The sequence below is a fragment of the Peromyscus eremicus genome, chromosome 19, assembly GCF_949786415.1.
Source record: "Peromyscus eremicus chromosome 19, PerEre_H2_v1, whole genome shotgun sequence".
NCBI classification, from domain to species: Eukaryota; Metazoa; Chordata; class Mammalia; order Rodentia; family Cricetidae; genus Peromyscus; species Peromyscus eremicus.
The window spans coordinates 34,346,211-34,363,650 of NC_081435.1; the positions used below are offsets into that span (position 1 = coordinate 34,346,211).

Below are 17,440 nucleotides of genomic sequence, written 5' to 3' on the forward strand. Positions count from 1 at the left end.
ATCAGCTTAATGACTATCATTTTCTTGGAACATTCTTAAGTTGGTTGTTTATGGAATTTCTAAGTGAAATCCATCTAAAAATTTAAGTAAGAGTTTCAAACTCCTCAACGATGTCTGAGGGAAACTAAGAGTGAATAAGGACAAACTCATCTTAGTCCAAACTCAAGAGCACTATGTAAGTGTTGAGAGAGAAATACAAGAATTCCCTTGCACACTCCAGAGGAGAAAATTTTTCCCCCAGTGGTTAGCAGGGGATATGGTCATAAACATTCTGATATCTGAACATGACTCTAAAGAAAAATCAATTTGAGTGTTGAAAGGATATTCTCTCAGGAATATGTGTAGATTTTTTAAGATTTCCAGTATGTGTCTTATTGAGACAAACAACAGTGATGAGGAAGTATTCACCGTGTGCAAATATCAAGGGGAATGATTTTACTAAAAAATCATTTCTCTGTATGACTATATTAACCAAATAAAACACACTATTCATTGTGTCCCAGTTTCAAAAGCGTTCATTCTAGGAGAATTTACTTGATCTTTTAGAATCAAAAATTATCCTAGAGGTACATGTGCCCAGATTAAAGATGTTATGTGACAGAAGGAGAAGACTGGGGGTGATGGCTCAGTGTCTGACAGCCCTTGCTGTATAAGCATGAAGACCTGAGTTGGGATCCCCAATGACCAAATAAAAAGCCAAGTTTGTCTCTGCGTGCCTGAAACCCCACCACTGGTAGCAGATAAGGTGGATCCCCAGAGTGAGCCTTCCAGCCAGCCAGCCTAGCCAGCCATGTGAGCTTCCAGTACGGTCTTCATGTAAAAAGGTGCAGAGTGAGACAGGAAGATACCAGATGTCCTGCTCTGGCTTCTACATGTGAGTCCTCATGTGCATGTACCATACGCACGCAAGACAGGCCCAGCTATTTAATAGATGTGTAGTCCATCATCTTACAGGGTCAAACTGTTTGCCATTCTGCATCTTAGATTACTATTACTACTGATTCAGGACTAAACAAGAGGCAATCTGAAGAGTTTGGACCCTAGAATGCCTTGGTATTGTAAAGAAACTTGTAAAACAAGCAATTATGAGAACTCTACCAGAATTTTATTTTTTATTTCTTTTTTTCTTTGAGACAGGTTTTCTCTGTGAAGCCCTAGCTGTTCTAGAATTCATTCTGGAGACCAGGCTGGCCTCAAATTCACAGAGATCCACCTGCCTCTGCCTCCTAAGTTCTAGGATTAAAGGCATGAGCCACCACACCTGGCTCAGAATTTTTTTTTTTAACTTTTTATTGATTCTTTCTGGATTTCACATCATGCATCCCAATCTCATTTATCTCCCCATCCCTTGACCCTTGCAACCTCCCCTTCAAAACAAAATTTAAAAGCAAAAACAAACAAAAAACAAAACATCTTGACATGGAAGCTGTAGTGTGGCCCAGTGAGTCACACAGTTTACCCTTTAGTCCATACATCTTTACATGTAACTGTTCATTGCAATGAGTCTTTGGTCTGGTTCAAGGTCACTGGCTTCTGCTATACCCTCCATACTGGGCCCTCACTGGAACGTCTCTTGAATATCCTATTGTTGCCTTCTGTCAATAGAGATCCTGTAGCTTTGGATCTGCAGGATCCCTTCACATCTACATCTCGGCCCCTCCACATACTACAGCAGTTCATAGATGAGGTTGGTGTTGGGATGGGCTACCTTATAGTCCTCATTCTGGGCCTGTGTGGTAGCTAGGTCAGTCAGCCTGCCAGCTTTCCCTCGTTTTCACCACCCAGGCAAGTTCTCCAGCACTACCCCAGCGAGCTCCCCCCGATGGAGCAGACAGCAGTGAATGGGGCCAGTTCTCCTGCTCTTGTGAGAGCAGGTCCAGCTCACCAGCACTCACACCACCAGGGCCAGCTCTACTGTTTTGTCCAGGTGAGGTGCAGGGCCAACTCTCTTGATTGCTGCATTTGGTGAGGGGTAGGACCAGCTGTACCATTCTCATGGCCCTAAGGTCTGCTCTCCCACCTGCTGCAGGTGACAAGGGTCGGGGGGCAGGACAGATTTCCCTTACCTTTGCCGTCCCATGGCATATGAGGGAAGGGCTAGGGGCAGCTCTCCTGCTCTCACATACACAGGCCCAGCTCACCTGCACCCCCCTCCAACAGGGTCAGCTCTAGTGTGCTGCCTGCTCAGAATTTTTAATTTTTAACACTTGCTATATAGAATATTTCCAAACCTGTAGTAAGATCTATCATAACACATTCACACAGTTGCCACACCTCGTCTTCTGCATCTCCATTAACAAAGTCTCCAGATGAGTTACTAAACACAGCTTTTCCATTGGCTACCCAGCTCATTGGATTAAAACATGAAAGGAATCATACCATTCCCCTAGATCGTGGATGTCTGTTGTGAAAACCTGGAGCAAGGACTGAAGCCAGGCAACCCACCCTCACCTCAGCAGAAGACACACTGGTTGCATTTCACATGAGCTTCCTACAAGAGGGGAGTGAATGAAAGCAAAGTGTGGTCATGTGTGCGTGAAGATGATATAAGGAAACCCACTGCTTTGTGAACTTTTTACAAAAGCTTCTAGGGAGACCCCCTCAGTTGGTAAAGAGCTCACTTATTATTGCAAGCATGAGGACCTTAGATTGCTTCCCTCGGGCCTGTGCCAAAATCTGGGCACACATTGTACGCCTGTAGTTCTTGGGCTGAGGACACAGAGGCCGGAGAATCATGGGCGCCTGCAGGCTACTCACCCCAGTCTAGCCAAATGAACAAGTTCCAGATTCAGTGAGAGACCCTGTCTTGTATCACAAGATGGAGAAGATGTTGAGGAAGACTCCCGGTGTCGGCATCCGGCCGCCACAGTCATATGTGCATCACATAGACAAAGACAAGAAGAAAAATGAAATCAAAGTTGAAAATGAAGACTCAAAGTTACTGAAATCAAGGAAAAGTATAAGTAATAACCCCTTGTTAGTAGTGACAAACTGTTAAAAAGCGTCTTTCTATCAGATAGGTTTATACAAAGTTTCATTTAAGCATTCATCTGCTACAAGCGTTTTACTGATTTTCGAAGCCCGGGCACCAGTTATTTTTGGTGCCCAGTACTGCAGAAAAATAAATGCAGTACCATATTTTATCTTATTAGTTATAGTTTTATTTTTAATTATCTGTGGAGGAGAAATGTGATACCAGGTAGCCTTTACGCCTTGGAAAGTCATACAAAGGCATCTGGACTGGTGTTATTGCCGCTGCCATCTCTCCTATAGCCTTTGTTTGAGCAATTACCAAATACTTGATTATTAGTATGCCTTTCAAAAGAATTTCCAGTGAAGGATTTCGATTAAACACGGAAATGAGTCGGACGTTTCTATTTTCCTTTAGTTCAGCATATGTTGGGACGAGGTACAGGGCAGTCAGTAGGGAGGAGACATGTGCCCTGGAGATCTTTCTCCTCCCTTCCCTTATTTTGCTATTTTCTATGTTTTCAGTCCTGAGGATCTAGCATAGAGCCTGTTAGATGCTAGGCAAACATTCTTCCACCAAACTATGTTCCCAGGCCTCTTCGTTTGCTCTAGAACTGCTGGATTTCTTCTTGGAAATAGTTTAGAGTTGTTCTCTAGATCTTGATAGTCTTAATTACAAGGATTCTTCCTGTGTGTGTGTGTGTGTGTTCATGAGTACACATGTCTATGTACAAATTGTGTATCCCATGATGCCCACTTAACACCATGGACATGTTTAACACCAGCTACGCCCAAGTCAGCTTGCTGCTTACCTAGATGACAGGGAATATGCACACTGGCTGTTTCCTGGGCTCTAGGATGTTTGTGTATCAGTTTGGTCCAGTTCTCCCAGGTGCTTTCTAATCTGTCTGCTTACTGTCCCATTTCTCTCAGCCCTAACAAGGACAAGAAGACCCACACGTGGAAACATCTCACTCAGTCACTGGCAGAATTTGGATTTTTGTTCTGTGGTTTAATTCTGGCACGTATTGTTTTGTAGCTTCATGCTGAAAAGTAACAGTTAAAGCAGTAATATGTTTTAAAGACTTTATTAGGGAATGAGAGAGAAGGCATTTTAAAATCAATTCACGTGTTTCAAATTTTTTTTAAAAGAAATGTCTGGGTTTCATTTCACTGAAGCCTGTCAGCTACAATGACTGCTTAGGGGACACAGATCCTGAGCATAAGGCTTCCAGGGCATCACCAACCCACTCTACCTTGAATTGAGATTCCCTGCTCCACTACAATCCCAAAAGGAAATAATGATTTAAAATGCATCCAAGAAACAAGAAGCCACCCTTTTCAAAAGTTTGTAGAATTTAAAAGAAATTTGAGGTTTTCACTTTGTAGGCAGAACTGTATACAAATCGGTTGCTCTGTTTAATGCTGGAGACATGTCCCAGCTGGAGACATGTCCCCCGAATTAAACTTTCATAATTAGTCTGACCATCTCTCCATCTATTGTCACTTGTACAGGTCAAGCCAGAAGGTCATATACCAGGGCTGCTGATCAATTGTCCAGATTTCCACAGCCACTTAGAGGGTTGGGAGCGCCCGTTCCCATAAGAATGCTCCCCAGTGGAGACTGCTGGAGGACTGCTAGCCAATCTCTTTCCACACCATGCTCTGTGCAAGCAGACTGCTCAAACCTCCATCTCTCGCACTGCACCAATTTCTTTGCCTTTGAAAAGACCCAAGATTTGGCTTTCCAGTCTTTTTAGCTTCTCTGGAGAGAGGCGAGGTGGGTGGGTATCGCTTTGACTCATTGCCATACTCTCCATCTCTTCCTGTTGTTTTCAAAACTACTGGCTTGAGGAAGCATCCTATGAAAGTGTCACAGCTGTTCACCGGAAGTACGTAACAGCAGGGTCACCCACAAAACCACTTCTTCCGCAAGAAACCAGTCATTTTCTTAAAATTGGTTTTAACAGTACAGTTTCACTCAGGAAGAAAAGGGTTCAATCCTGAAAGGTGGCATTTCCTTGCAAAAGCAGAAAGCTATAGCTGTAACCTTACCACCAGAGTTATAGTATAATTCCATGGCAGCTTCTTATTGTAAATATGAGATGACAGGACTTTAGTCATTGTCATCGCTAGCACGCTCATGTTAGAGAAAATAAAATGCCAATAGGCTCACCAGGCCCTGGACCCGACTTGGTTACTATAGACTCAAGGCCTCAAGACCCATTTCTTAACTGCAGCTTGCATGCTACTCCATCACTCTTTCTCCATCACTGCCTCTTCTGAGTTGTCTTCCTCCACCCTGTGCCCAACTAGCTGTGACTTTCTTCACTCCAGGGTATGAAGTGGGAAAACTTTCTAGGACAAGTAATTAGCCAATTAACTGGAGAAGCTCTGCCTTTCCAGGTCCCATCGTAGAGCCAGACAGAGGAGATCTACCCTACCTTGGTCTCTATCAGTTCCCAGGGCCTCTGGGGATTTTAATCAGATATCAGTTCCTGAGGCCTCTGGAGATTTTAATCAGAAAGCAAGTGATTAGATAAGATGACCAGCTTTCATCAGGTACAGTTACTGCATCTTTTATATCTGTCCATCTGTTTGAAATGCAACCTGTTTAATTTTCCCATGAAATCCTGATAACATCCCTACAAGTGAAAGTGTGCTAACAAGCAAATACAACAGTCATTCTGGGAGCTTACATGCATGGGGTGAACACACATATGGAAATATGCCTTGGCTGCACTGCACAGCCAGAGAGACTGGGTGAGCTTGCAAAAGACAAAATTAACCTTGGTATTTGCCATTTTGCCCTTCTCTGGGGAAACAGAAAGGATGAGGAGAGGAGTTGCCATATAAGTGGAAAATTCAGCATCTCTGAATTTTCTTTAAATGAGGTGTTGAATAAAAACGCAGTTTCCTGTTAGAGCAAGGAGAGTGTAATACAGAAAGGGGTCAGTAGTAGCTCCCTAATATTTCACTTGTGTCCCCAGGCAGACCTAAATTCTTGCATGAAGGAAGATATACTAGGAAAATAGTCTTTTGAGTAGCAGTTTCTAAAGCTCCAGTTCACCGTGGTTCTCGGGATGAAAAACACAACCGTGAATGAGTGTGGGGAATCTGCTTTAGAGTGTAGCGACGGCTTTTCTTGTGTTTTCTAAACAGGTGAAAAACGCAGCCGCCAATGTACTCAGGGAAACGTGGTTAATCTACAAAAACACAAAGCTAGTGAAAAAGATCGACCACGCAAAAGTAAGAAAGCATCAGCGGAAATTCTTGCAAGCTATTCATCAGTAAGTACCTGTTTTCGTTTCTGTCTTCTTTCTTCTTAGCCTTGGCTTTTGATTCTTGTGCTCGCTGGTCCTCCCTTTGTGAGGGAGGAAAAGAAAAAGGCATTGCCATGTTTGCTTCCAGGAGACATCTGAAAATCTAATAATGGACCCCAGAGAAAGGCTTAGTTCCTTTTATGGCTGGAAAGCATGTGTGCTATAATCAAAATATCTTTGTCTTTGGAGGCCATAATTTCTGTTAGAATTATATTTAATTAATGCATTTATTTTTATAGTTTGACCTGAAAAGTTCAGCTTGTATCCACGGTAGAATCTTGGGAGAAGTGGGGAGGGACATTATATGATCCATCTGGATTTTTACATGCTAGCAAATACCTTTATATAACATAGTATATTTAATTGTCTTAATTCTGTAATACTCAATGACTTCTTAATCAAAAAGTTGGGGCTTATCTATATGCTGTGTGATCATTACAGAGTTTAGAGTTGGTATAGTTCAATTTACCTTTATTAAGTTACTTTTATTCAACTGATATAAGCTGTTCATGCATGTCTTTCCTATATAATTACTTGTCTTTTAAGTTAACTGTCAGTACCTCATAAGATTCAGTGATGACTGAGAAACAGTCCTTTCCAGGCTGACATTGTCTTCACATGTGGGTATCCACTGTGACACCAGACAGACTTGCTCTTAATGCCCTTTCTTCATAGTCACATTTGTGGCTCAGGAAAGTGGTTTTCCTTGTGAGACATACTAGGGTAACAATGGAAATGTGGGTAAATATTAGGTCTTTGCCTGTGCCACACGATTGGCCTTCTCAGACCCAACCAGTACAACAGACAAGAAAGCTGTGAGTCTGGGATTTTTCTTTTACATATTTAGTTCATTCATAAGCAACATGGTACCACTAACCTTCTGTGAGGAATCCATAGACTTTCATTTTCTGACTTTTCATTGGTCCAGCCTCTGCCATGCTTGGTTGGGATATTAAGGTATCCTGGTAAGTCTACAGTGTGCCTATAATGATGCTCATGTGCATACTTCTATGGGATTGAAACCTCTATTAGTGCAAATAAAACCCAAGTAACTCTGGGATTAAAACAGAGCAAGCTTTGCACATGTGGTAGAATTGTTTATCATTATTGCTCACAGCTATTCACTTGTTCTCCTTATTGCCCCCCATGTACTTTCCTTAGAAGGGGATGGTATTTCTCCTCTACCTCTATGACTTCACTGGTACACAACTGCCCTCCAGCCTGTAAGGAAATGACAGGACTGGAATTTTTAAATTATTCTTTTTAAAGTCAGGGGAAAACAAAGAGGAGAATTATGTTAGAGCTGGCTCACAAAGCAGGAGCCTGCTTCTTGAAGTTACTTTTGGGACCCAGGGTCAACCCAGGAACACCAGCCCAGATGGTGGCATTCCTTTCATTCTCCGTACTAGAGGGGTGAGGCCCCAAGAAATATCTGGATTCCTCCTGTTTTCCCTGAGCCCATCTAGACAGCCACTTTCTCAGAGGATTCACTTGGAAAGAGCCCATTAGAAAAAGTCTGCCTTCTAAAGCCGTTCAACACAGTAACCCCAACATTAATATGAGCAATCACGGCAAACTATGGAGAGATCATTTTTGTACTGTTAATGTTTTTTGGTAGTCTATTTTGTTTGAGTATAAAAGCTTCCCTTTCTGGGTATGAGAAGACACATCCAAAGGTAAAGGGTATGCGAGATGAAGTAGGAGTAAGTATGTACATGTGTTATGATCATGCTTCATTTTGTGTGCCTATCAGTGAAAATACCTAAAAGTCATATTTGATTTGCCTCTTGAATAAAAAATCCAAAGCATGCACCAATAGATTTTTGTAATGCAGTCCTGTAACTTTGTGGGTATAGTGATTATTATTTAGTCTATTTTGTCAAGTACTTTGAGTTATAAGTACATCCATACTCATATGGGATAATAGTCTGGTATTTATTCATTGAAAAATCTTTTAGCATTGCTGTAAGTTTCTTTTGTAACAAAATATTATTTAAAAAAATTCTCTGTACAAGGAAGCTGATTTTATGAACTAGCCAAAAGTAAGTGGCAAATTTGCCCTATGGGGCATGTCAGCCTGATTGGAAGGGCACATGGGAGGAACTTCTATGGAGTTCTTCGCTGGCTGCTCTGGATAGTGTGACAGAAGTCACCCTTATTCTTCTTCTGCTTCCATCAGACTTTTCCCATTATCATCCTTTTCTTGACCTTTTTAATGCAATGTGTGCATCTAAAGCAGATGAGTTTGACGTAATTCAATTATGTTCAAAATTGTTTTATAAGTTAGTTTGGGGTTTGCTGAGTTCCCTGCTGTGGAGAATACTTAACGTTTATGAACAATTGCAGCAGAATAAGCGTGGTTACAAGGGCTGGGTTTGGCTAGATTATTCTACTGGTGCATAATCACTTGTCATGTTAACTTCTGTTGGGAGTTGTAGAGTGATGTCGTGAAAGACAGCACACAGGGCTCGATTCCTCAGGGCCAGGTCTTCACTGTCCACTGCTCAGGGATGCTCAGCATCATCTGCCAGCACTGCATGAAGTAGACCTAGTTGGACAAAAACTCACAAGTCATTGAGCTTGTCTGGCTTTTGCTACTCTCCCTGAGAGCCATTTTAGCACCTCTGTTCTCTTCTACCAGCCCCCTCTAGCTCAGCTCTTACTCTTTTCCATACTTTATGGCCTCTTTCCCAATATGCAACCTCTCTAGCCTCTGATGATGCTAAACTCTCTAGGTCAGTGCCCTCTTTTCAGTAAAGCATTTGTCTTTATGAATTGTCGCTCAATGCCATGCAGTGTTTTCTCTCTCTCTAACTTTCAACCCTTTTTCTGATAGCAGCTTTAACTTTTTCATTCTTCTGTCTCAACCATGGATCCATCAATCAACATAAACTTGTCTAGAGCCAAGAAAGCTAATGTGCATAATTTATATTAGAGGGGATTCTGAATAGCCCCGATATGGAAAAGATATGCTCTCCCTTCAAAGGAATCATTATATCTGTCATTCTAAGCCAAACTGTTTCCTATTATTCCCCTGAACACCAAGTATGAAGAGGCCAACATGACTTTTATGCACCTTCTTCATTCTGAATTCTGGTGTAAGAGGAAGCCCAGTGCTTTCAGGTAGGCAGAGTATAGTAGCAACAAAGGATGGTGATGAACGGAATAGTGCCAATCAATGTCAAGATCCTGCAGGGTCTTCCAGCTGATGAATCGAGCCCCCTGTGCACAGCTGAACACCACATTATGTTATTTTGTTTCGGAATACTTTACAGTTTCTTTTCTTTTGTTTTGTCTTTTTATTTCAACAAAATGAAAATAGAGCTCGGAAGTAAGTTGTGTGAGCTGTTCCTTTCAACATTTGCAGAATTCTCTACTGGCTGCATGCACCCAGCAGATCCTTTATTTGTGAATTTTGGTAGTCTGATTGCTGCTATGGAAATGTGATCCAAAATCATGATATTTTCCTGTGATAAGTGAAGTTCACAAGGAAGAAATCAACATCTGTTTCTTAATCTTTTGTGGGAAAAAAAAGTGTACTATCCATGTGCATGTTACCTTTTATTCTGGCAGCTGCAGCTTGAGCAAGGTTTCACTGTCTGCTCTTCTAACATCGCAGGTAGTCTAAGAAGGCAGTCCCATACCACAGGAAGATCAGAGGGCAAGACAAGCTCATTTAAGTCCCAAGAGCTAATGGAGTTCCAATCAGGGTCAGATCATTAATAAATCAATCAGATTTATTACTAATCTAGAAAGCTACATCATCTGACGTAGTTTTCTAGATTAGTAATAAATACCATGGGCAAAATTCTACTGTCAGTCATAGCTTGGAAATCCAGCTGAAGGACACCGGACTCCAGTGTTTTTGAAAAAAGTTTCCACTCTACCTAACAACCACCATTCTCCCCCTTTTCCTGTTTTCTAAGTTCAAGACTCTCTCTTTACTCACAAATTTCTGGAGGTATCAGGTCCAGAGCCCCAAACTTTAGGCATTATTGAACTTTAAAAGAAAACTTGACATAAGTTCCCGTCGTAAAAGGCATCATTCACAGTAGAAAGTAAAGGTGCCATCATCTGGTGATTTTAATCCTGGCATTGAATTATAGCCATAGGCTAGAAAGCTCTGAGCCAAGATCCTACCCATCTCCTGTGGGGGAAAATATTATAATCAGGTGTCAGGAGGTAGAGGTAAGATAGGACCTGCCTGGCACTTTTTTCTTGCAATAATCCAGACATTCATGGTAGTTAAAGGGAAAAGCTGTCTTTCCGCATGTTTTAGTATTAAGGTCTTATTTGGGTGTTACTTAAAGTCATTTATGATACCTCCAGCACTCCAGGACAGTCCTAATATAACACTTCATTCCATGCTTGAAGAAGCAAAGTCAAGTTGGGGTCAGTAAGAGTTGAGTCCCCAGCTAACATTGCGGCTTTCCCTACTAGACTTCTCGTCACTGATCCACAGACAGCCAAGGTTCTTTTTGCTTGACTTCCGCTGACTTTTCATAGGTAGAATTGAAGAGTTATAACCTTTCTTGGTGCTTAGAGAAAACTCTGTCACCAATATATTGAATTTAAATATGTGTTTTCTAGATTTCTTTTCAATTAGAACTCACTCTATTTCTACAGTAACATCAGAAGGAGCCATTTAACTTGGTTCCGAGTTTCTAATGAATACACAGCAACGAATTGATAAATCTGAACCATTTTAGATGATTCGAGACTGTAGTAGAGGTGGACGCCATTTAGACTCTAGCTGGCAGGAGCTGTATCTTCACTGTGGAGCAGACCCAGCTACATGCTGGCTCTCCTAGGTGCAAGATGAAATCACTAAGTGCTGTAAACACATTAGGAAAATCTCCCTGGCAGTAAAATCTTGCCCTGTGAATTTTTTATTTCTCTTATGTAGTTATTAAAAAGTATAAAATACTCTTTTTACTCATTGAAACCATACTCAGTAAATGATTCATTATCAAGCCCAAGTGAGATTAGCATGGATTTTCTTTTTTCTTTTGTCACAAAATAGCTCAGAGATACTGATTTCTTTTTTTTTTTTCTTTTTTCTTCTTTTTCAGTCAGGCTTTGAATGTCTGGCTTACAGAACAGTAACCTACCTCTCTCGTAAAGTCTTAATTACTTGAACATAAGAATCGTGGAATATCTACTGGGGTTCTACAATAAATAAGTTTAAAAAACCGGTTTTTATTTAGAAAAATGGCTTTTTAAGAGTGGCCTTGTGACCATCAATCAAATACATGCAAGGATATTTTAAAGTAACTAAAATTAATCGTCAATCAAATACATGCAAGGATATTTTAAAGTAACTAAAATTAATCTTAAAAATAGATATTCTACGAACTAGATATATTTTGTCATTTTTTTTAAAAAAAAAAACTACATTTAAAACTAAAAGAGATTCTCCCAAAGATATGGTCTGGCCTCTGTTTAAATTCAATGTCAGTTTAAGATAAAGTCAAGCAAAATAGAGTAAGAAAATTATATGTTTTGAGTTATCTTGCTGCTGGTTGAATAAAAGTGGTTTTTGTTAACAAGAATCTCACTTATCACTGTGTTTTCATCAGGTTCAAATACCTAACCCAATTCATTTCAGACTAAACAGGGTTAATACCTGTATCTAGTCACGTAGGCATAGGAAGGTGTTCATTGCTCCAACATGATGAAATTCTAGTTGCTTTGCATATTTCTTCCTATGTCTATTTGTCATGATACTGGAGCTTTAAGGAATGTTTTGGCTTTTTCTCATATGGTTAAATCCTTATGAGTCTTCCTGAACTCAACTTACCTGGTACATGGTTGTCCTGAGGACATCTCATCTCTTGCTCTCCTTTCTTTTTTGCGGTGTTGGGGAAGCATGCTTCTCATTGTACCAGACACATAACCAGTGTGGACTTTACCCCCCAAATATTCAAGGCATTATCCATGCAGTTATTTGCTCTTGTGGATTTTGTGCATGCCCTTTGAAAGCAGTGACCTGGCCAGAGAGACAAGAGGGCCTTTCTGATTTCAAATTCTGTCTTTTAGATTAAGAAGTGTGAAGATGGAACAGAGGAAACTAAATGATCAAGCAAATACCCTAGTGGATCTGGCAAAGGTAATTCAGAGGGGCTCAGCCCTCAAGGTTGTAGCCATTGAAATTAACCACTGCACAGTGATGGACAGTACTTCTGCAGAAGCTGCCACAAACTTAACACAGCTACCACATCACCCCAAAATGATGATCCAACTCAGAAGCATTCTTTTTCTATAACTCGTACTGAGTTCATATGCTCTTTCCCCATATACATTATCCAACCCCAATGCTAAAAGACTCCATGGGGACAGTGCACTGGAAATACTGTAAGACCACTTAGTGGAATATGAAATGATACTTCATCTGTAGAAGAACAGAACTACATACATCTTAGATGTGACTATGAGGTTCAGGGATAAGTAGAACTTATCATTCTTATTATTTTTTAATATCAGAAAGTATATTCTAAAATGAAATTTATGTTTCAAAAGAAATTATACTCACTTTTTATGTTTTTCTCCATTTTATTAACCAAGTATATTCATAGTTTTCTAGTTCTTTGTCACATCCAAAAGATTTATCTGCTTTTTTTATTGTTCCTCCATAAGTAAAAGCCACTCTGAAAATATGAATATTTATCATCTGTGCAAACATCACATCCTGTTCAGCTAGTTCCAAAGGAGACTCTAGAATAGAAGTATATATGTGTTCTGCCTTTTAGCACAATTGCTTTGGCAGAGGCAACACATACATCCTGTTTTATATTTGACAAATCATATTATGCTTTTGCCAAATCTTCAAGTATAATCTGTGAAAATTAGACATTTGGCCTAGTCTTATTAAATAATACTTCCAAATTATATTCAATATATGCATTATCAGTAACACATACTAGATACATATTCAAGGTAAGTATTCAGTGACTCACCTCAGGGAAGCAGACATCATTCACATAAGCTGGGCAGTATACAAGCAAGCAGGACAAAGACATCCTCCATTAATGTGGATTTCACTTGAGGTAGTGAAATAATATTTATGTGTTGCATCACTCCTAGGTTAAATGCTTAAAAATATTGGACATTAAAAAATAAAGCTGACTCCTTTAAGTTAGTATGAAGGAAAGGAATATACTGTAAGAATAGAGCAGGAAACTGAAATCTGCCCAACCTAGCACACATGAGCTCATGTGCTTGTACACCAGCACTACTTAGATACATAAAAGGTCTATACAAGGTAAAATATATTTGAGCTATTTATGCAGTACCATACTTACTCTGACCACAGGATGATACATGTCATAAGAGTTCAGTATTTTTCTAATGAATGGATGTTGTTCACTTTTCCCAAGAATGTAGTAAAAGTGAAGTTAGTGCTCTCTGTGTCCATGGCTCAACCAGAACAAAATGCCTATATTCTGAATGACTCTCTCAGTCAGTTCATTTATCATCTTTAAGCATCAGTGAAGCTGGAAAAGATACAGGAAGAAATGGAGTAGGAGGGGGATGTGACACAAGGAGTCTTGAATTTGGGAAAGGTGGTCCTAGGCTCAGTATAGCATCTCTATCCTTCCCTCTTGGCCACTCTTTTCTATCTCTAGCTCTGAGCTGTTCAACCCTGCAGCTCTGCAAGTTTCTTAACTTCTTCAGGAACTATAACTAAGACCTAGACTCATGACTCCCTCTGATCAATTTAGTTTTCTGTACAAGAAAGCATTTCACATTCCTACTTCAACCCATGTAACTCTAAGTAGACCATTCCAATAAGGCAACCGGTAAATTTTTACTTGTGTGGTGTACTGAGTACACACCCAGAGCTTTGTGCTTGTCAGGCAAGTGCTTGGCCACTGAGCTTTAGTCCTAGCCATGGACATGTAGTTTAATATTCCCCACAACTATTAATCTTATTGAGTATTTATATTATTTGACATTTTATCTGTGAAACTTTTTGTTGGATTCAATTTAAAGAGGTCTGAGATTTAGAACATAAACAAAAGATGTGTGAGTATTGATTGTTTTAAATTACTAAGTTATCTGCTCAAATCAATTGATCCTAAACTTTATTCCTACTCTCCTATCATGTTTTTATATTTCACTATCATCTGGGGGTTTTTTTGTTCTTTAAATCTTACTGTTATAAAAATTGGCCGTATTATGTCACATGTTGAAATGAATTTGATATGCTAACTTGTATAAGAATCATTACCACATAAATATTAAAATGAAACATTTTTATCTAAGTTTATGCCACCTAAAATCATTGGGCATTTAACAAGCAATAACTACACCATACTTCCTAAGTCATAACCAGTTAATGCCTGTCATCATTCATTTATATCTTCATATTAAGAATACATGGAACTTGCCGGGCGGTGGTGGCGCACGCCTTTAATCCCAGCACTCGGGAGGCAGAGCCAGAAGGATCTCTGTGAGTTCGAGGCCAGCCTGGTCTCCAAAGTGAGTTCCAGGACAGGCACAAAGCTACACAGAGAAACCCTGTCTTGAAAAACCAAAAAAAAAAAAAAAAAAAAAAAGAATACATGGAACTTGCTTTGCAACCTAAACTGTTCAGTTAGCAGACACACCTGTCACCAGCAAGAGGCTAGTGTTGAAACTGGAAGAGTTGACAGTTTTCTTCTGAGGCAAGAGTAATGAAGCCTCTTACTTCTCTGTTTCTGTCTTCTCGATCTTGTTTTCCAGACCCAGAACATCATGTATGACATGATTTCCGACTTAAATGAAAGGAGTGAAGACTTTGAGAAAAGGATCGTCACCCTGGAAACAAAATTAGAGACTTTGATTGGCAGCATTCATGCCCTCCCTGGGCTCATCAGCCAGACCATCCGACAGCAGCAGAGGGACTTCATTGAGGCTCAGATGGAGAACTACGACAAGCATGTCACCTATAATGCTGAGCGCTCCCGGTCCTCGTCCAGGAGGAGGAGGTCCTCCTCCACAGCGCCACCAACTTCATCAGAGAGTAGCTAGAAGAGAATAAGTTAACCACAAAATAAGACTTTTTGCCATCATATGGTCAATATTTTAGCTTTTATTGTAAAGCCCCTATGGTTCTAATCAGCGTTATCCGGGTTCTGATGTCAGAATCTTGGGAACCTGAACACTAAGTTTTAGGCCAAAATATGAGTGAAAACTCTTTTTTTTTCTTTCAGATGCACAGGGAATGCACCAATTATTGCTATATAGATTGTTCCTCCTGTAATTTCACTAACTTTTTATTCATGCACTTCAAACAAACTTTACTACTACATTATATGATATATAATAAAAAAGTTAATTTCTGCACATATTTGTTTGGTCTCTTCCCATTTCTATAACTTCACCTCTTACACTGTTTTCAGGGTAAAGTGACTGGCTATTATCTGATCCACGTTGATAATTTCAATTTCCAAAATGTATCCTGAAATGAAAAGACTAAAGTGTTCTATGCCTGATTTGAGAAGATTTTCCTTCCTGAAATATTAATATCACAACCACTTGGCCCTACCCTGCTTTCACTTCACAGCATATTTTAGTGTACTTTGCTTCCAAATGATGTGGAAACTTGGACAGTTTTATCAGGACATATGCAAACAAGGGGAAGAGACACTTTCAATAATTATTTTATTCCCATTTTATAAGCAAATATACACAAAGGAAGTATCAAGGGACATCACTGTGAACTCATATTGCAGAATTTCAGCTCTAAACTAGTGATTTCCTAGTTCATTTACCAGGAAAGCCCCAGGCTATATACTCTTAGATGTTTACCGTATACATGCCTAGCCAACTATCTATCAATTTGTAGATTGTCATCACAATAATAAATATATATGAGGCAAACCAAGCCCCTCACCTAACATATGGTCCTTTCTTGGACTCCACTAACACATGAGGTACAAGTAAATGACATACAATAAATTTCATAGATTTCCATACCTGTTTCAAGAGGAGCTGTAAGCAGTTTGCGTGAACGGGAACTGGGAAGTTAAGGCTGCAAAGTCACCATAAACAGAAGCTAGGTTTGGAAAGAGTAGATTGAGCGGACCACATAGAAGTGCCTCACTTAATGTTGTTCAACAAACCCAACAGGGGAAAAAAATGAAGTGAAAGCCAATGCATTGTGACAAGTTACAGCCTCTTTTGGACACTCCAAAGACAACCAACCTGCTTACGTTAGTCTGATCCTGGACATTATTTAGTTCGGGGAAGTCTGTTTGGGAGCTCACACTCTCCTCCTGATTGCACATCCTAGCCTCTGCTGTCAAACTTACAGTGACGCAAGCTGCAAGCATTATTATTTTCTTCTTTGGAAAAAAATGCAGTGATATATTTCTTCTGCTTTGCATAGTTCCGTAGAAAAAACTTCCACATCTAATCTCTATAACTTCAAAAAATAAATATACCATTGCCCAAGACCAAGTACAGGTGCTTGAGATTGCAGGAGACCTGCTTATCTACTAACTACCCAGAGTAGCTAAAACCAAGCGCTCTCTAGATAGATAGATAGATAGATAGATAGATAGATAGATAGATAGATAGATAGATAGACAGACAGACAGATAGATAGATAGTTTTTTTTAACACGGATGTTGGACAATGACAATGCCTGGAAAACCTTTTGATATCAAAGGACAGATGATATTAAACTGCTTATGGATGCATACTGCTGAGTTAAGGAAATGTCAACCTACCTCATCAAGATTTCTCATTTGTAGATGCAACTAAACTGTCTTTTTATATATTTTGTGTCACATGCAAGACTATAGCAAATATTTGGTACAAACATTGAAAAGAGAACATTTTTGAAAAGAGGATATATTTTTGTAATTGATGTAGTTAATTCTTGTGTTTTCTACCTCTGTTGTGACTAAAATCAGAGTCGACATAATTAAGTTTAATTAGCACTTTACTGATCAGTTGGCAATCTAAGAGAACAGGGAAAAATAATATAGTGCTCCTCTTATTGAGGAAGAGAGAAGAGAAAGAATAAATTTAGGCTGCATTATGTTCATTTTCTTCCTCCTTATCATAGCCCCTCTGCGTAGGGTAGTCTTTAGGGCTTTAAATTAACCTCACCTTTGCTATTCCTTTGTACAACTATATGAAGACTGACAAGACATATC

General features: G+C 39.7%; 1 protein-coding gene across 1 annotated transcript in view; it reads left to right on the plus strand.

Annotated features, from left to right (window-relative positions):
- Window positions 1-15,620, plus strand: part of Kcnn2 (potassium calcium-activated channel subfamily N member 2) — a 132,610-nt gene extending 116,990 nt beyond the window's left edge. Inside the window, exons 6-8 of the mRNA XM_059246502.1 lie at window positions 6,133-6,260; window positions 12,333-12,402; window positions 15,018-15,620. Of these exons, the coding sequence (XP_059102485.1) occupies window positions 6,133-6,260; window positions 12,333-12,402; window positions 15,018-15,305 (486 nt within the window). The 3' untranslated portion in view covers window positions 15,306-15,620. The remainder of the gene's footprint in view (window positions 1-6,132; window positions 6,261-12,332; window positions 12,403-15,017) is intronic.
- Window positions 15,621-17,440: the final 1,820 nt, after the last annotated feature.